The sequence below is a fragment of the Chaetodon auriga genome, chromosome 17, assembly GCF_051107435.1.
Source record: "Chaetodon auriga isolate fChaAug3 chromosome 17, fChaAug3.hap1, whole genome shotgun sequence".
In the NCBI taxonomy this organism is placed as follows: Eukaryota; Metazoa; Chordata; class Actinopteri; order Chaetodontiformes; family Chaetodontidae; genus Chaetodon; species Chaetodon auriga.
In genome coordinates this window covers 24,065,063-24,085,718 of record NC_135090.1, presented here as the reverse complement: position 1 = coordinate 24,085,718, position 20,656 = coordinate 24,065,063, and the positions used below count along the sequence as shown (strand labels likewise).

Genomic DNA, 20,656 nt, shown 5'->3' with positions numbered 1-20,656 from the left:
GCCGACACATCAGTAAAGATCCGTCAGAGTGTCTGTGTGTCTGAATGGACTTTTTGCTGTCCACAAAGCTACGGAAGTTAGCTTAGCATGCTAGCTGGAAACAGGCTGCCGGGGACTGAAGAAGCGACACAGCGCTGGTCAGTAACCGTTTGATGGAGAGCAAACAGCGTTTTGACGGAGTTTGTGTGAAAATGTCTAAAGTCCAGATGCTGAGAGCGTTGGTGAAGCAGCGACTGTGTCTCAGCTGTGATCACAACATATTTCATTAATGTGAATCTATTTAACAGAGCCGTAAATAAAGAATAGTTTATTTCCATTGTTTGCTTCTTGTTTCCTGCGTTACACTAATGGGCAAATAAATCACCAAATCGTGTGAATGTGCTGATATTTATATTATTGTTATGAATTGAACACGTGCGCACAGCAAATATATTTTTACGAACAAGTCAAATTAACAACCAGCTGGTGGGATGTCGAAAGGATTTATTTTGCAAACGGGTCCCCGGAAGTATTCAGTTATACTTCCGTCACAGAGCGCTCAGTGGCTGGACCCAAACCTGTTGGTTAATTCGGAGAAAAGTCGTCGATTGTTTCGTCTTTAAATCAGCTCAGAGATGGATCGATACCAGAAGCTGCTGGGCGTGAACTTAAAGGCAGAAACGAAGCTTCGAGGAGAAGGTTTGTTCTTTTCTTCCGCTGTGTACCGCTATGCTAATTGTGCTAAGCTAACGTTAGCCGCAGCTAGCTCCTGCAGCCGGTGAAGTAAACCGGTTTCATGGACGCTTCATGTCTGCTGACGTTCAGTTTTTCCTCTTTTCTGTTGATTATCTTTGTGTTTTTGAAAGTGACGAACGGACACGAGCTCTGAGACACGTTCAGGTCCGCCAGAGTCCAAAGAAGCTTCGGGTTCGGTGTCCTCAAGCTGAGTCCGGTCCACCAGAAACGAGACTGCACTCAGATACTTGACCGGGAGTAAAAGTACTAGTACCACACGGGGGGGGGGGGGATTAGTCATGATGAGACTTTGTGGTACATGAAGAAAGAACCTGGAACATTTATTTTATGAACAAGACAACTTGAAGTACCTTCTCGCAGTATGTGTACACAGCATTGCGAGAAGTACTTGGGTCCTTCACTGAAGTAAAAGTATTAATACCGTACTGTAAAAGTACTCCACTACAAGTAAAGTCCAGCATTCAAAATCTGATCGAAGTAAAAGTATGTGAGTTAGAGTTGAGGTGAAGTTTCATATTAAATCCTGAAGCGGTCGTACCGAGTTTCACCACAAGGCGTCGCAGGAGACTCAGCTGCTCCTCAGTGGAACAAACTTAGTCCATGAAGGAGAAATGAGACTTAGGCTCAACTCTTCTTCTTCTACACTAATAAAAACAATCATCCACAAAGTCAAACTTTAAATATCCGGTCGGGTCATTACGACGTCGTCAACCCATCGAGCTTCATCGTGATCCCACGACTTCTCACCGAGACCGTACAAGCTGCTGGTGTTCATACAGAAACCTTGTATCTCCAAAAAGTCTGACGAGCTCAGAGAAACAGGCTGTTTTCAGCTCTGTGACGATGCATTTTCAGCTGATCCAAGAGGCTTTTTAAAGAGTTCATTGAGCTGAAGAAGACATGAAAGAACTCTTCATGTTTAATTTTGTTTTCTTCAGCAGCGAATCGTCGCCAATGTGAGCGAAAACACGAGCGAAGATTCTGAGTAACGTGAGAAATTTTCCTCATTTAAAAAAGATTCTTTGCACGTTTTAACATTTTTAATGTTATTGTGGCATTTTGTTGTCACTATTTAACCAATACGTGCAATATATCACACTGCTGCTGAAACTTCTTTTTGCTCCTGCAAATATGACCTACTGTTAAATTTACCATACTGTTAAATCTCTTTATCATACTGTTAAATGTCATTCATCACACTGTTAAATGTCATTTATCATACTGATAATGCCTCTTCTGCACTATACTTTTTATTTGCTATTACTATTTGCTATTTATTCTTTTTCTAGTACAGCACCACCAGAGTTGTCTTAAATCTCGTTGTACACCACGTATAATGACAATAAAGGCATTCTATTCTATTCTATTCTATTCTAAATATTCACTTTTTATCAGAAAAACACGTCATTGAAACAACTTCATCTCTTTCTTTGTTTCTCTTGTAATAATAAACTTCACAAGGTGAGACGATGATCCGTCATTGGCTGACGGGGCAACAGGACTCAAAAACATGGCAGCAGCATGTTTTCAGGTGTTATGGTTGGTTGTTTCGTGTTGTTTGTTTGTTGTGAGTGAGAAATCTTTATTGGTCCCAGAGGGGAAATTCAGGTGTCATAGCAACAACAGCAAAGAGAATGAAACACTGGGCAGGTACAGGTGAGTGGACAGAGCCAATAAGAATCCACATGAAGTCAAACCTGAATGAATGAACCACGTTCAGTCAGACAGGAAACAAATCCACATTTAGAGTGATTAAAAACTCAAGTAGAACTGAGACGATCCATTGATCAGATCAGTGACAGACAAAAACTTTACTTGTGGATCAGTGACTCAGTTTGAGACCACCAGCGGGACAACAAACCACATCGGTCCCACAAGGACTCACTCAGGTTAGTCCAGGATGAGACAAATGAACAAAACTGGTTTACATGAACTTCTCCGTGTGTGTTTCAGCTTTACCTTCAGACGTCCGAAAAGTGATTGTTGGTGAAGAGGAGCAGCAGGACTGGAGGCTCAGTCTGGACCAGGAGGAGCCACCAGAGCTGCCACACATTAAAGAGGAACAGGAGGAACTGTGGACCAATCAGGAGGCTGATATCAGTAAGTTCACACTCAGTGTCCCTGTGAAGAGTGAAGAAGAGGTTGATGAAGAGAAACCTCAGTCCTCACAGCTTCATCAGAGACAAACTGAACAGATGAAGACAGAATCTGATGGAGAGGACTGTGGAGGACCAGGACCAGACAGACCTGTAGATCCTGATGAGAAGCCTTCGGACTCCTCTGAGACTGAAGTCAGTGATGGTGACTGGGAGGAAAACAGTGGAGCTCCATCAGTTTTAACCTCTGGGAAGGCGAGTGACGTCGCTTTGGGTGATTTTAACTGTAACACTGTCGAAAGATCGTTCAGCTGCTCCGAGTGCGGTCAAAGGTTTGGTCGCAAGCCTCATCTGAACGCACACATGAGGATTCACACGGGAGAGAAACCCTTCAGTTGCTCCTTTTGTGGCAAAAGATTTTCTCAGAAGGGAAACTCAATCAGTCACATGAGACTTCATACCGGAGAGAAACCCTTCAGCTGCTCCGTCTGTAAGAAACGTTTCAGATACAGCGGAGATGTTAGCAGACACATGAAAATCCACACAGGAAAGAAAACGTTCAGCGTCAGCAGCAGAAACATTCACCCAGGACCAGAACCAGCCAGGAGCTCAGATCCAGACGGACATTTACAATCAGTTACTCAAGATGAACCTCTAGAACCTGAAGCTGAAGCTGAGGCCAGTGATGGTGGTTGGAAGCAGAGCAGAGAGCTTGAGTCAGGCTTAAACTCTGTGAAACACGATGAAGTGTCTGTTGGCGATTTGAGATGTAATTCTGACAAAGAGTCGTTCAGCTGCTCTGAATGTGGGAGGACGTTTTGTCGCAGAGATCATCTGATGAGCCACATGAGGACTCACACCGGAGAGAAACCCTTCAGCTGCTCCGTTTGCCAGAAACGATTCAGCTGCAGCGGAAACATTTTGGCTCACATGAGGATTCACACCGGAGAGAAACCCTTCGAATGCTCATTCTGTGGGAAAAGCTTCAGCCAGAAAGGAACTCTGCAGCTTCACATGAGGATTCACACCGGAGAGAAACCGTTCAGCTGCCCGTTCTGCGAGAAACGCTTTGCACATAAGAGACGTATGACGCTGCACATGTCCGTCCACACCGAGGAGAAACGCTTCAGCTGCAGCGCTTGTGGGAGAAGGTTCACGTGGTACACGCAGCTCAGAACTCACAAGTGTGTCGGCGAGTCCTCGCAGATTTGTCAAAACCAAAGTGAGAAAAAGGCTTCAGCCAAAGAGACGTTCAGCTGCTCAGAGTGCGGCAAGAAGTTCAGCCTGAAGGGAAACCTGAAGACACACATGAGGATTCACACGGGAGAGAAACCATTCAGCTGCTCCGTCTGTGGGAAAAGTTTCAAACAAAATATTCATCTGACGGAGCACATGACCATTCACACGGGGGAGAAACTCTACAAATGCAGCGTTTGTGGGAAAGGATTCAATAAGAAGCTCCTGGTCAAAAACCATTCGTGTGTTTAATCCTGAGACTCAAAACTCGTCGTCCTGAATTCATGTTTGGTGGTTGTTACAACATTTTCACGTAGAGAGACAAAAAATGACCACAAAGATCTGAACTGTGTCAGCAGCTGAATTCATTTTCTATTGAAAATACAACCTGAATCCAACAATGTCTGGGTGCTGTTTGAAATATCAGTCAAACACGAAGTGATCAGCTAATCTGATCCTCTCTGACACAAACTGACCTGAAATCAGCTCAAAGTCAATATATTTCATGTTCTTCATTGATTTCTGTAAATATCTCTTATTGTGAATCTGATGCAGCAACAAAAAGAAAAGAGCTGAGTGACAGAAATCGCTCGAACTGGTTCCACTGAGTGTGTCTGGGTCTGCTTTTGGTGAAAAAGTGCGTTTTGCTGCTGACTGACGGCTGATCTCCTTCCAGCTTTGTTGACTGTCGGAGGAACAAGGACACATGAGGACTTCGTAGGAACCATCTCAGGAAGCCTGAACTGTCCGTTTGACAGACGTCCAGGTGAAGTCTCTGTGAGACAAACGTCACTGAATTTAAAGCACTTAAATCTTTGTCTTTGAAAAGAATCGAGCTGAATGTTTGTGGCTGATTTAATTCTGATTCTTTGAACAGGATTTTAAGTTTTCCGCTCAAGCTTCCATCAGCGTCTGTCGCTCGACAGTCTGTCCTCCAGCTTTTCCTCCTCCAGTGTCCAGATTCACCAACTGAACCTTCAGGTCTGATGAAGTCAAACAGAAGTTCATTCACTTCAGTCATCGTGGTTTGATTTGGTCTCTAAAAGACAAACTGCAGCTTTCCTGTCACATAGACACTGAGGCAGGTTCTAGTTTCTAACCATGAAACTCCACAAAGTCATCGTTAATCTGCTGCGCGTTCAGCCTTCAATACGTTTCACTTTGAGCGTTCAGTCGGGATGAGATCAGGTGACGAGGAGGAGGAGGAGGAGGAGGTGCTGCTCTGATTGTTGCTGTGGTTTTTAGCTCTTTTATGGAGAAGAAACTCCATCATCCTCCTCTAATCGTCACTAAGTCATGGCTGAATATCACACGTCACTCTTAGTTTTAACAGCAATTATTACGTATTTCTGGATATTCAGATCACGTACGTATTATTCTAAAGGTGAGTTTCAGTAAATCCTTGGTGTTTGGTTTCAGTCGAGGTGAGAAGCCGACTGAACTCCAGACTCGTCTTGACTGCGTGAACACGCTGACGACGCCTCATGTTTCATATGAGTTGTGTGAACTTGAATTTCTATTGAAAGTGGACTGACAGAGTGGACAGCCTTCATTTGATTCACTTCTTTTATCCTTAAATAAACATCTAATGAACTGTTTTCTGGGCTTTCTTTTTTTTACCTCATTTACAGTCAGTGAACTCGCCGTCGTCACAGTTTCTTCTTGTTTCATCAGCTCGTCTGTTCGTCATGTAACTTTGGAAGAAAGTGAAAGAAACGCAGATCCGTCAGTTAAACGTGTGCGTGTGCACGTCTTCAGTGTCGTCAGTTTAAGAACCCAAATCTGAGGCCTTTTGACGGATCACTCCGTCAGTCTTGTCTTTTATTATGGGATGCCTGGTTTGTGATTATGATAAATAAGGTCTCTGTTCCTCCTCTTCTCTTTCCTCTTGTTTCTTGATGGACCTTAAATCTTTTTGTTGGTTTCTGTTCTGTAAGGTCGACACGATGTGTTTTATGAATTCAAACAAACAGCTCATTTACATTTTTTTGTCAATAATCTCAATTAACAGCATCTGATTCACTCGGATTTAATGAAGTGAAAAAAGGAAGCATGAAGAGCCTCTCTGTCCCTCCATTCAGCCTCATCATTCTCGTCCTGTCCACCAGATGTCTTCTGACTCTCTCGTCTCACTCACCTGGATTGCGCTGCCCACCTGCTCACCTGTCTCCACTGCCTCATCACCTCATTCCCATTCAGAGTCCGTCCTTGTTGCTTTGTTGCAGTTTGTGTCACCTGTCCACCTTCCAGCCTCAGCATCCAGTAAGCTTCTGATTTTTGTAAATAGTCGTTGATCTACCTGTAGCTCGACCTCCTGCTACCTGTCACAGTTCTGTTAATGAAGGCAACACAAGATTTGTGTTTTTAGCTAAATTCAAGATGGGAAATTTTGTCAAAAGCCCCTTTTGTCTGTACCTGTTGCTGAAGACTGAGCAGCTCTAAACAGGCTGTTTTCAGCTTTGTGACGATGTATTTTCAGCTAATCCAAGAGGCTTTTTAAAGAGTTTTCTGAGCTGAAGAAGACATGAAGGAACTCTTCATCCTTCATACAAGCTTTTCACTGGACAGGAAGGAATCTGAAGAGTAACTAGTGCTGTCAGACAAATGTAATGGAGTAAAGTTGAAAGTAGCATTAACTGGAAATGCTAAAGTAAATTTGTTCTTAATTACACCACTAGAGTAAATATACTTTGTTACCTTCCACCATATGACAATAAATAATAAATGTAATAAGAATAAATGTATTGTATTTCAATTATTTTCCCAAACTATCAACCTTTTATTCTGAAGGTCAGAGGCGTGTAGCGGAAGTTGTGTTTGTGTTTCCGGGTGTCGTTCCTTCCGGCGGAGAACAGTTAGCATGCCTGGACGAGCTGCTGTCCTCGACGAGCAGAGCAAACGTGTTTGAGTCCTCGTCGTCAGTGTTTGTTTGATCAGAGGAAAATGTCCAGATTTCAGGGGCAGAAACATTTCTTCAAACTGCGGCTCGAGAAGATCTGATTGGACATTTGGCGTCAACAATATCCGGGTATGAAAAGCAGATCGACTGACATGAAAACTGCTGGATGTGTTTAAAGGCTGCGAGGCTTGTTTTCTTTCACCTGAAAACATGTTTGAAGCTCTGCTAATGAGGCTAAACAAACGTTAGCTAAACGCTCCATAGTCTGCCTGTTAGCCGCAGCTAGCTCCTGCTAAAACTTTCTTTTTGTTCTCTCGTTTTGTTTATTGGTTATTGTTGACGTCATTGCGTCATTTTATTTGTGAAAAACAGTGATGGAACGCAACAGAGTATATTTAGTGGAGTACAACTTCGAGGTACTTGTACTTGAGTTTTCATTTTCTGGTACTGTATGAAGACTCAGACTTCACTACATCTCAGTCCTGCAGTCAAGTTCGTCTCTAATTCTAAGAACAGTCAAGCTAGCCGAGCTCACGTTGTTCTGCGGAACGTATAGACTGAACATGATGTAAGAGCTGATTTTCAAAATAAAAGTGTCAGTCATGAATGTGATTGTCATTTTAATCGTGTGAATAATTAATCACACTTAATGAGAAAGAATCAGTCAGACTTCAGAAAGACAGCAGAGGTCATCCTCTGATGTTGGATTTCAAAATAAAAGCCTTCTAAAACGTGTGATGACATCTTGATTTACAGATTATTTTGGTTGCACTTCAACAACATCAGAGAGGTGGAGTTTGTCCGTGTGATGCGTCACGTGTGTCACGTCTGAGTCGCGGGAATTACTCGACGGTGAGACGATGAGGAAACCTGAATCTGATTGGAGAGCAGACATAAAAAAAAAACACTTTTGACGATTCCCTCTGAAAATTAACTCTTCAAATCTCTGTTTTTGTGCACGACATCCATGAGAGGGAAAACCAACACCAGAGACAAACTACTTTAAATTCTTCACAAACAGTTTTTAAAAGATTTTTGAAAAGTTCTTCTGTCGGCTCATCGAGGAGCAGCCGAGAAAACTGAGCCAAGTAGTTCAACTAGTTTTTGTCCAGATGTCTTGAAGTCTGGCCTCCATAATTAAATCTCTCAGCAGATGTTAATTATTGTACATTTATATTGAAATACTGTGACATCGAGCTACACAACATTTTCTAGGAATTAATGTTCATCCAGCAAATTCTTGGCCTTTAAAAAAACATCAGTATTTCAAGCTTTAACTCTGATTTCCTTTTCTTCCACAGACGTCCAGCAGCTGTCGGTGAGTCAAGACGAGGATCCAGGACCAGGAGGACCCCCCAGAGCCCCCACTCATTAAAGAGGAGCAGGAAGAGCTGTGGACCAATCAGGAGGGAGAGCAGCTTGGAGGGCTGGAGGCCGATATCACTAAAATGTCCGTGTTTCAGGAGCATAAAGATTTCTTCAAACGGCAGCTGCTGACTGCGGCTCGAGAAGATCTGATTGGATATTTTGAGGAAACAATTTGTGGATTTGAAAAGGAGATGGACCGCCAGAGAAAACTGCTGGATGTGCTTTTAAAGCCTGAAATAAAGCTGCGAAGAGCAGGTTTGTTTAGTTTACTGCTGTGCTTATGTTGCAGGGAGCTGATGCTAAGCTAACGTTAGCCAGACCATCCATCCTCTGTTTCGCTTTTTTTTTTAACCAATATGTTTATTGAGGGGCGGCACGGTGGCGCAGCAGGTAGTGCGTGTGCCTCACAGCAAGAAGGTTGCTGGTTCGAACCCTGGGTCGGGCAGGGCCTTTCTGTGTGAAGTTTGCATGTTCTTCCCGTGCATGCGTGGGTTCTCTCCGGGCACTCCGGCTTCCTCCCACAGACCAAAAACATGCTCGGTAGGTTAATTGGTTTCTAAATTGTCCGTAGGTGTGAGTGTGAGTGTGTGAGTTGTCTGTCTGTGTGTCTGTGTATGTAGCCCTGCGATCGGCTGGTTCAGGGTGTACCCCGCCTCTCGCCCATTGCTAGCTGGGATAGGCTCCAGCCCCCCGCAACCCTGAAATGGGATGCGCGGGTAAAGAAGATGAATGAATGTTTATTGAGTTTCAACTTTTAGATGAACTGTCGACACAAATACAGGAAGACAAAAAACTAGGCAAAATAATAAATGAATAAAGAAAAAATACAAAATGAATAAGTAAGTAAAAAAAATAAGAGTAAGTAAACAATAGTAATGAGAGGATATAATCCACGTATTCGAGTAAAAGGTTGCCCATTTCTGTGCCTCCGTACGTCTCTGCAGCAACGATCACATCTGAACAATACGAACAGCAGAAACAAAACAAGGTAAAAAACATGGTGGTCAGAAGGTCATCTTAAGTATGAGTTCATCCGAGCGATGTGCAGTGATCGTGGGCCGAGAGACCGCCACCAAACCGAGCGCGTCAACGCCTCGAGGCTCCTTCAGCAGATCAGACACGTCGTCGTTCTTCAGGCGTCGGAGAAACCTTCCTCTGTGCTGAAGAGGAGGAGCTGCGGGCTGTGACGCTGCCGGTGTCCTTCTGGATGCTACATTACCCATGAGCCTCAGCTGCTGTCGCACAGATATCGGTCAGAGAGTGTTTATACCTGTTGCCATGGTTACTGAGTTAGCTGATCGAAACTGCTGCATGATTGATCGGCTTTAGCTTTATGAGCAGGATGAGCCGTTTCCTTCACAGCGACGTTCTTTCCCTCCACGAAAGGCTCAAACTGACTCAGTACTGGTGCCTGCTGCGGCCAAAAAGGACAAACTGTCACATCTCAGCGACCCTTTGTCACATTTGACCGAGCCAATAAAAATCACACGATGATACTGATAATCTAGAAATATTTCTTGTATCTGTGGATTTTATCATCATGACGAAGTCTTTGAATAAATGTTCTAAATTATCGTTAACGTCCACGTTTGAAGCGTCGTCCAGCAGAAGCTGATTGGTTGAGCTGATGTTGATCTTCAGGTGATGGTCGTTGCTCCGTGTGATGAAGCTCTCTGTCCGTCCTCCGGCCTCCTCTGGACGAACAGTCCCTGAGTGAAGACAGCGTGTCTCTACATTATCCACTGACAGACACATTGATACAGAGAAAACTTCATTTTGACTAAAAATCTACTTTATTCTTTCTTCAGACCTCGTCATCGTCCACAGCGACGCTTCGTCTGTCTGAAGTCAAAACAACGACACTTTAAAGACAACAACCAAAGTTATTTAGAGTCAGCAAACAAGAACAACATCAAGACAAATCTAAAGACCAGAGAACAGGTGAAACCGCCAGCAGGAGCGACCTGCCGCTGAAACAAGAAGGAAAGTGTCAAAAAAGAAAAAAGAGAACGGAAACAGTTCAGATGATCGGTTTGCTGGTCGATCAGTCAGCTTAAAGGCAGCGCAGACATTTCACACCGTACACAAAGAGAAGCCTACAGCTTCGAGCCCAAATCTCCAACAATCAACCAATTGATCGATCAGTTGGTCAGTCGATCAATTGATCGTCGACGTTGTTCTTCTAGATTCTTTGATTCTCCCTGAAGACGCTGAGGACCGTCGAGGAGGACACTAAGAGCTGAAGTTTGTCATTATGTTGTCGTTTTTCACGGCGACAGTGTTACAAAAATAATGAAAAACACGATTTGACTGTTTTCACTGAACAAAGAAAAAATATTAAGATTCCAAAACAGATGTGAAGGAAGAAGTTGAGGTATAATCGAAAATGTCTCTGTTTGTGTTTCCTGTTTCCTGTTTCCTGCAGACGTCCAGCAGCTGTCGGTGAGTCGAGAAGAGGATCCTCCTGAGCAGCAGGACTGGAGATCCAGTCTGGACCAGGAGGACCCCCCAGAGCCCCCACTCATTAAAGAGGAGCAGGAGGAACTGTGGACCAATCAGGAGGGAGAGCAGCTTGATGGGCTGAAGGCCGATATCACCGAAATGTCCGTGTTTCAGGAGCATAAAGATTTCTTCAAATGGCAGCTGCTGACTGCGGCTCGAGAAGATCTGATTGGATATTTTGAGGAAACAATTTGTGGATTTGAAAAGGAGATGGACCGCCAGAGAAAACTGCTGGATGTGCTTTTAAAGCCTGAAATAAAGCTGCGAAGAGCAGGTTTGTTTAGTTTACTGCTGTGCTAATGTTGCAGGGAGCTGATGCTAAGCTAACGTTAGCCAGACCAGCTCGCACCTGATGAAAGTTTCTGTCTGCTCTCTGGACTTTGCATTGTGTGTCGGTTGTTGTGTATGAGGTCTTCTTAGGTGCGACCCCCACAGATGTGGTCTTCATAGAAAGTGTAACTCTTTACCTGCAGGCTCACCTGAATAAGAAGAGTTAAAAACAGCAGCATTGGTCGAGGACCAGAGAGCTCTCATTGGTTGATAAGAGCTTTCAATGAAGGTCACAGGATATTAACACATAAACACAGAAATGGGGGGCAGTGCAGAGCAGCTCAAAGTGGACTCATGCTCTCTTTTCTGGTCTGGTGGCAGTTCTGAACTCGGTGTACAAATCTGTCAGATCGACCTTCCTTTGACGACATTTCTTCGGTGGAAAAATGGTCATTTTGTTAATGTGAGTGTCAAAGTTCAAGTCAGAGTCCAGAATGACACCAGGACTTTGAACCTCCGATGTGGTCTGCTGGTTCTCAGGCCTATTGACAAGTGTTTGTGTTGTATTTAGGGTTAGCAGCTGTATCTCTGTTTGTCTTTGGACGTCCATAATGAGTGTTTGTGTTTCATGATCCTCCACAGACGTCCAGCAGCTGTCGGTGAAGAAAGAAGAGGATCCTCCTGAGCAGCAGGAGTGGAGGTCCAGTCTGGACCAGGAGGACCCCCCAGAGCCCCCACGCATTAAAGAGGAACAGGAGCAACTGTGGACCAATCAGGAGGGAGAGCAGCTTGGAGAGCTGGAGGAGGCCGATATCACTAAGTTCACAGTCAGTGTCCCTGTGAAGAGTGAAGAAGAGGTTGATGAAGAGGAACCTCAGTCCTCACAGCTTCATCAGAGACAAACTGAACAGATGAAGACAGGATCTGATGGAGAGGACTGTGGAGGACCAGGACCAGACAGAAACCCAGATCCAGACAGACCTGATACTGAAGACAAGGCCTCAGACTTTTCTGAACCTGAGAGTGACGGTTGTGATGAAGACTGGAAGGACGGTGAGAGAAAATCATGTCGCTGCTCTGTGTGCGGAAAAACCTTCAAACACAGAGGGAATCTGAATATACACATGAGAACTCACACAGGAGTGAAACCCTTCAGTTGCTCTCTGTGTAGTAAAAGGTTTACTCAGAAAGCAGGTCTGGACTACCACCTGAAGACGCACACCGGAGAGAGACCGTACATCTGCTCGGTTTGTGGGAAAACTTACAGACACAAAGGAGCTCTAACGTACCACATGGCCACTCACTCAGGGGTGAAACCGTTCAGCTGCAGTGACTGTGGCAAAAGATTCAGAGGGACGTCACAGCTCAAAATCCACAAGTGTGCAAGTGTCCCATCGCAGCATCACCGAAGCCGAAACGACAAACGCAAGAAACCGCTCAGCTGCTCTGAATGTGATGCAACGTTTCCTAACAATTACCTTCTGATGACCCACATCAGAATGCATAAAGGCAAGAAACTGTTCACCTGCACTGTTTGTGGGAAGAAACGGCAGTTTAGTTCCCACCTAGAGATCCACATGAGAACTCACACAGGAGAAAAACCATACAGTTGCACTGTGTGCGGGAAAAGGTTTTCGCAAAGAGGGATTATGACGCAGCACATGGCAGTTCACTCGGGGGTAAAACCCTTCAGCTGCAGTGAGTGTGGGAGAAGATTCTTCTGGCAGTTTCAGATCAAAAAACACAAGTGTCTCGGTGAGTCCTCGCAGCAAAGAAGAAGTGGCTTTAATGGAAAGGACTGTGGAGGATCAGAACCAGTCAAGAACCTGAATCCGTATAAACATTTCAAAGCAGATACTGATAAAGAGACCAAGTTGTCTTTTGAAACTGATGACAGTGTTGACATTGATTTTTGGAAAGAGACCAGGAAACATCAGTCAGGTTTCACCTATCGGAGAACTAAAAAAGTCTCTGGAAACGATGGATGTAATACAGGCAAGAAACCACCGAACTCCTCTGATGATACAAGTGAAACTGAACCCAAGACACGTGTAGGCGTTAACATCGATATCTGCAGACATCAGTCGGGTCTAAACCATCTGAAAAACGAACAAGTCTTTGTTGGTGTTCCAGCATCTAATCCTGAGAAGAAAGCTTTCGGCTCTGCACATCACATCAGATCTGAGCACAGTCCCACTCTGCCGAGATGTCACACAGGAGAGAAACCGTTCAGCTGCTTATTTTGTGGCAAAGGATTTGCCACAGGAGGATATCTGACGAGACACATATCTGTCCATATAGGAGAGAAACCACCCACTTGTATTGTTTGTGAGAAAACGTTTGCTTCAGAGTCGGAGCTCATGAGCCACAAATGTGACTGTGAGTCTTCACAGCTTCATCAGAGCAGAACTGTGGAACAGATGACGGCCCACAGATTGTTCAGCTGCTCTCAGGATGGTGAAGGATTCGGCGATGAGCACCTTCTGCAGGTACACATGAGAATTCATGCAGGAGAGAAACCATTTAGTTGCTCAGTTTGTGGTAAAGCTTTTGCCAGGTGTGAAAGTTTAAGTTTTCACATGTCGTGTCACTCAGGGGAAAAACCTTTTTGCTGCTCAGTTTGTCACACAGGTTTTATTGACAGCGAGTCTTTAGTGAAACACATGAGAATCCACACAAGACAAACTCAGTTTAGTTGCTCTATTTGTGGTAAAGAATTTGCCTGGAGAAGATATCTGACAAAACACATGGAAGTCCACGCCAAGGAGAAAATCTACAGGTGCAATGTTTCCGACAGAGGATTCGCTCGGCTTTATCAGCTCAACGACCATCAGTGTGCTGGCGAGTCCTCACAGCTTCAACAAAGCCAGACTGAGGAGAACGGAGAGGCTGAACAGATGGAAACAGGAGCTAATGTAGAAGACTGTGGACGCCCAGAACCAGCCAGGAACTCAGATCCAGATAAACCTGATACTGAAGACCAGACTGAAGACTCCTCTGAACCTGAGACTGAAGTCAGTGTTGGTGACGGGGAGGAGAGCAGGGAGCCTCAGTCAGGTTTGAGCTCTCTGGAACAGAATCAAGTCTCTGACAGTGATGCAACGTGTCACCTTCTGAAGATCCACAGAGGAAATCATCCAGGAGAGAAACTGTTCAGTCGCTCAGTGTGTGAGGAGCACGTTACAGAAAGAGGAGGTCTGAGCCAACACACGGGGGTCAATACAGAGGTCCACAGGGGGGCAAAGCAGGAGGACCCAGAGCCCCCACTCATTAAAGAGGAGCAGGAGGAAGTCTGGATCGGGAGGGAGGAAGAGCAGCTTCAAGGACTGGAGGAGGCCGATGTCACCAAGTTCATATTCAGTCCCGTTAAGAGTGAAGAAGAGGATGAAGAGAAACCTCAGTCCTCACAGCTTCATCAGAGACTCACTGAAGAGATGAAAACAGAAGCTGATGATGAGGACTGTGGACCAGCCAGGAACCCGGATCCAGACAGACATTTACGGCCTGATAGTGATGACAGTGTAGACAGTGATTTCTGGAAGGAGACAAGAGAACGTCCATGCACTTTGACAAATGATGAAGTCTCTGAAAGTGTTGTGGGATGTGATTCGTTAAGTTTCCCTGATCAAAAAGCGTCAGAGTCCCCTGAAGCTGAGAGCGACGACAGCGTCGACAGTGATTTCTGGAAAGACGACAGGAAACCACAGGAAGCTCGAAAGAAACCTTATGGCTGCTCTGAGTGTGGCAAACGCTTTCTGTACATTCACCACATGAAGAACCACATGAAGCTTCACACAGGAAAGAGAGCAGCGTTCTTCTGTTCTGTTTGTGGTCAAGTCTGTTTGTACAAGTCCCATCTGAAGATACACATGAGGACACACACAGGAGAGAAACCCTTCATTTGCCCAGTATGTGGTAAAAAGTATGCACATAAGGCAAGTATGCAGTCTCACATGGGCGTCCACACCGTGGAGAAACAGTACACGTGCAGCGCCTGCCAGAAGAGCTTCGCTTGGTACACAGAGCTGAAATACCACGAGTGTGATGGGGGGTCCTCCTGTGAGGCGCCATCCTGAAGAGAAACCACGCAGTTGCACCAAAGAGGAATTTGAACCATGACGTCTCTTTCGTCTGTTGTTGTCGAGATCGAAGAGGAAACGAAGCTCGAGAGTTAAACGTCAACTGACAAGTTCTTCCATTATTGATCCATCTGCCGATCGATTAACAGACCAGCAGTCACTCAGCTGTCACGTGTCAGAACACAGCAGCAGGTCTTTGATCTTTGAAGGTTTGTCATGTTCTGGAATTTCCCCTCGCGGGACAAATAAAGGAATATTGAATTGAATTGAATTGAATGTTGATGCTTCAGTGTGTGAAAGTGATTGACGATCAGATGATTGCAGATTAGTTTCTTTGATCAGATGAAGTGATTTTGTGTTTGGTTTCAGTGAAGAGGTCTAAAGAACATTGTCTCTTTTCTTTCCGGTCCATGTTTGACGGGTTAGATACTGACTGAATGATGCTTGTTCGCTGGACTCACTGCTGGTTGGATCTGATCTTGAACTCATCTGTGCTTTTTCTTTTGAATGTTGTATTTTGTATTCACTGTCATTTCTACATGTTAACGTTAACAAGGTGGAACTCAACAAAAAAGTTGATTCAGATGTTTTCTGCTTCTTCTTCTGCAGATGGCAATAAAACCAAAACTTGAAACTTGGAGTTTTTCATTCATTGTTGAATCCATTTTTGATAAACTGGTGGTCCGTTGCTGCGTTTTGTGTTTTTGCTGAACTCCATCAAACTCCGCCATTCCTAAATCCTAGCCGCCGCTCCTTCAAATTTCTTTCTCTCGTTTTTTTTTTTTTTTTTTTTTTTTTTTTTTGTCAGAAATACACCACGGCCACGTCTCCAGCTTCACAGCAGAGTCCGACGTTGATTGCTTGCGAGAGCGCGGCCTTGAAAGTGACATCACGTCAAGCACCAGGCACCTATGGCAAGCCAAGTCTGCCAGAAATCCACCACATGCAGTCACAGGATGTGGTGTACACACACGTTTCAACTTCATTATGGCGGAAAACGGCGTTTTTTTCGCCGTAATGCACAAAAAAAATCGCCGCTTTTTACGCCGTAATGAAGTCCTCCAAGAACGCGCGTAAAAAACAGCGTTTTGTGCATCAAAACACGAGCGTACAAAAACGGCGTTTTTCTAGTCCGATAATTATCTTCACCCTTCTTTTCTCTCAGCCACTGAACTTGAAGCGTCTGCGCCCAATCGCTGATCGAGACAAGCAGACCAAATCAGTTCAGCACAGATCTCCTTTGTCCTGACTTAACCTTGTAGTTTCTCGTAGGTTAATATTTTGAGTGATAGGCAGGAAAATATCCCATGAATTAACTTTGTCATTAATTCAAATTCCCCTGCCATGCATTGTTAGGATATAGGACATATATTTTGGCTGCATATACATACGCCCGGTGCAAACTTTGCCACTGATTCTACAGCCCCATCACGAAATTATTTGTTGTTTTTATTTATTAATTTTATCCGGAGAGCCCGCCCCCGCTGCTGAAACAAATCCTGGAGGAAACACTGACATTTCCAAGATAAACTTCATCTATGAATGGAGCCTTGATATCATTCGGTGTCATCGTTTCAAATATTCAGACTTCACTGTGTGATGAAGCAGATGGGGCTGAATTTGGACATCGACAAATATTTCATCAACATTTTAGTATTTTACCTGGAAATTAGCTTCAGAGCACTCGAACGTTGAAATGTGACAAATACACTTTTCTGTTTCTCTGAATGTTCCTGTTCAGTCAGCAGCAGTTGTGTCTGTCAGACTACACACAGTCTAACTTTATATTTAACAACATTAATAGCTCAAATGGAATCTGGTGTTGGTTCAGTTTTTATCCTTTAAAGCTTTTTGCAGCGTCTCTTTGTGAATTCTGTACCAATAAAACGATCCAAAATAAATGTCTAATTATTAATAGTAACAAATATTAATCTTTTTATTGTTGCCTTCACAATTTTCTGTCAAGTGTCATGTGTCATGTGTTGAGTCACATGACCACCGTGGTTGCAGTTTACCTGCTGATCGCTGCGACCAAAGAAACCTTCCACAGAAGTCACTTCCTCTGTTTCTCAAACAGCTCTGAGCTTCTCAAAGGACCAACACGACACCGAATCCATGTGAAGTCTCACTCTTTTATTTTCAATAGTTTCAACACACAACTGCAGGTGAGACGTTCAGGTGAGACGTTCAGGTGATTCTTCTACGAGCTTTCTGTAAAACATCACTCAGACGAACGTTTAGGAGCGATTGATTTCATTCTTATAATTTCATTGCTGATGATCCTGAACCATGAAGCACTGATGATGATGATGATGATCTGATGGAAAACACTCAGTTAATCTGACAACTGCATCCGTGTTTAAGCTTGTTTCTTCTTGTGGAAATGAAGTTCATGCCTGTTTCCACAGTGACTCACATTCATAAACCTGAACCTGTTGGACACACAGCTTCACAAATCTGATGCGTGTTCAATAATAATAATCAAACTGATTTGTGCAGCACCTTTCATACGTGCTGTCTTTGTGTCCTTGTCCCAGGGGAAGGGCTGGACTAAATACTGGACTGTGGACTCGATCAGGTGAAGAACGGCTGTTTATCGTCCTCTGCAGAGTCAGAGGACTGAGAGCAGCTCTGCCTCAGACACCTGACCTTAGTCAGCAGTCCAAGTCTGAGTCTGAGTCTAGGTCTGACCGTCACTGATGACGTCTGCCTGCCGTCCGTCGTCACGACGTTGCTGAGGTCAACTGTAGAAATGTGCCGTTCATGTTACAAAGTCACCTGCCGCGAACGTGTGCAGGCACAGATTTCATTGGACAAGTGTCGTGAAGGAGGGCGCTGAGGCTCACGCTGGTCTGAAATCAGCCAAATACTGACGATGTCCTCCATCAGGAAAGTTTCCCTTCGACTCCTAACGGGAGGTCGAAACATGCATCACTGAAAGACGTCATGTGCTTCAGTTCAGCTCAAGCAGCAGCTTTTCATTTACAGCAACACACACGTGAGCGAAAGCTCAAACCATCTCAGCTGAGCACGTTCTGTCTGATGGCTGTTTGAACTAAATCTCTGACCGTAAACTGAGCAGTGGTCGGGTTTCCCTTTGGTGTGGACCCTCACGTGTTTGGTCAGCTTTGATTTGGAACAACAAGCTTTGCCACAGAGGGAGCAATTGAATGGTTTCTCCCTGTCTGGCATGTGCATCAACACAATGACTTCCTGTGAAACCCTTCAGACAACACGAACAGCTGGAAGCTTTTTCTCCTCGGTCACATCTGCAGTGACGACTTCGGCTTTCCCTCATTGAGGCTCTGACCTGCATCTGAAACATCTTCACAAACTGAGCAGCTTTTCTTCATCATCAGACATCATCGTCGGTCTCCTGTGGCCCCTTTGACTCAAAGCTATGAAACGACCAAACCAAACTACTGACAGAGTCTCTCTTTCCACATGGACCTGTGTTCAGTGTTTAAACCTGATCGAGGTTCTCTGCTCTCCTTCCAGTCAGCACTGTCATCAGTCTCAGGCTCAGAAGAGTCTTCAGTATCAGGTCGATGTGGATCTGAGGTCCTGTCTGGTCCTGGTCCTCCACAGTCCTCTCCATCAGATTCTGTCTTCATCTGTTCAGTTTGTCTCTGATGAAGCTGTGAGGACTGAGGTTTCTCTTCATCACTCATCACTTCCTCTTCTTCACTCTTTACAGGGACACTGAGTGTGGACTTACTGATATCAGCCTCCTCCAACCCTCCAAGCTGCTCTCCCTCCTGATTGGTCCGCAGTTCCTCCTGTTCCTCTTTAATGTGTGGGGGCTCTGGGGGGTCCTCTTGGTCCAGACTGGACCTGCAGTCCTGCTGCTCTTCTTTAATTATAATCTGTTTTCTGCTGTTGGAGGGTAAAGCTGAAACACAGGCAGACAGTTATTATTTATGTGTATTTGGAAATCTTTTTTTTTAACATTTAAGAGACCCAACAAATTATCATAATGATCAAAGTCAGAGCGGCGCCATAAGATAATCGTGACAAACTTCTAACAGCCAATCACGAAGCTCTAAACCAGCAGCTGTCTGCAGGTGTGTAAAGTGCTGCGGCGACTCGTTCTGGTTCCTCCAGCAATATTTAAACATTACTAATGCAACAAATATTGAAAATTGATCCATGTTTCCTGCTTGCTGTCCATATTTTGTATGTTAAAAACCAAAAGCCAAGGATTGGTTGCCAGTTTCTCAAAATGGTTGCCAGTGTTGATCGGCTGAAGTTGTTTCTGAAGGACGAGAAAGAATTTCAGAACTTCAGGCTAAAAGCCAGGATCAGCTCACCTTGATGAATGAAACAGAGCCATGACATGTGGTCACCGTCCTCCTGCCCAAAGGCATCATCCTCACCATTATCATTGTCACCCTCCTCATCATCATCAAAAACAACAAGTTCATTGTTAAATAGCTCCTCTTCGTCTTCCTCATCGTGGGCCGCCTGGCACCTGTTCTCCTGACGGACCCGGGTGAGCGCCTCCCGTCCGGCGGCGCAGGGTTGATCTTCCCTGAAGCAGAGGATGAGGTCGTCTTCGCTCCCGTCTGTTTTCACGGACAGTCCGCAAACTTTGAAAGACTTTCTGATCACATCCTTGTCCAGTTTGTCCCAGGCTGCGACCACCCAGTCCACCAGCAGACGACGGGACGGGGCTTTTAAATAACCTCCAGCTGTGTATTCCTTATCGGCGTCCCTGCCTGCCCACCGATTGTAGCTATCACGCAGACTCCCCTTGAAGGTCTGGGTCCACATCACATCAGGCGCTTGGATATACTTGGAGCAGCCTGCCGGGATCACTGCTGTTGTGATGTTGTAGCCACATTTCAGTTCAGCTTTGGTAGCGGCACCAATGTGGCAGCGGTATGAGTCCCACACCAGGAGCCGCGGGGTGAGGCTGGCTTTCCCCACCACGGTCTGCAGCCAGTCTGCGATGAGAGCGTCGTTCATCCAGCCGGTCGCAGAGGTGGCGATCAGTGCGCTGGAGATCTGCTGCTGCATGGCCTTAACTTCACCTGCAGCCCCTCTGAAGACAATGTAAGGCTTCAGTCTGCTGCCGTCGGCCTTGGCAGCGAGGACAACAGTGAGGTGGCTTCCCGCCGTTTTCAGAGCCACGCTCTTCGCTTCTGGTGTATCACCAGTCGTGGGGGGAATCATATCAAACCAAACTGCAGTCTCATCCATCGCAATGATGTCCTTCTCTAAAATCCTTTTAGAACTGACAGCTTTGCCAACGTAGTCAACAAACGCAACAAGTTTCTCAGTGAGCAGATTCGGGTCTTTGTGGTCCGTGGTGGTGCGACGTCGAAGTGACAGGTTGCTGCGCTGCAGAAATCTTTGAAGCCAACGTCTGCTGGCTACAAACATCTTGCCTCCATCACTCACTGAAGGGTAGATCTCCAAAGCTTTCCTCTTTATCATTTGTCCTGACACTGGTTTATGTTCGTCCCGCA

The 20,656-nt window shown here is 45.0% G+C and overlaps 1 protein-coding gene across 1 annotated transcript; it reads left to right on the top strand.

Moving 5' to 3' along the window:
- Positions 1-537: 537 nt before the first annotated feature.
- On the top strand, positions 538-15,182 carry LOC143335306 (uncharacterized). Its single transcript, XM_076754606.1, has 5 exons — positions 538-678; positions 2,689-4,313; positions 8,289-8,589; positions 10,760-11,110; positions 11,749-15,182. The coding sequence occupies exons 1-5, from the start codon at positions 615-617 to the stop codon at positions 15,180-15,182; spliced, it is 5,775 nt and encodes a 1,924-aa protein (XP_076610721.1). The 5' UTR covers positions 538-614.
- Positions 15,183-20,656: the final 5,474 nt, after the last annotated feature.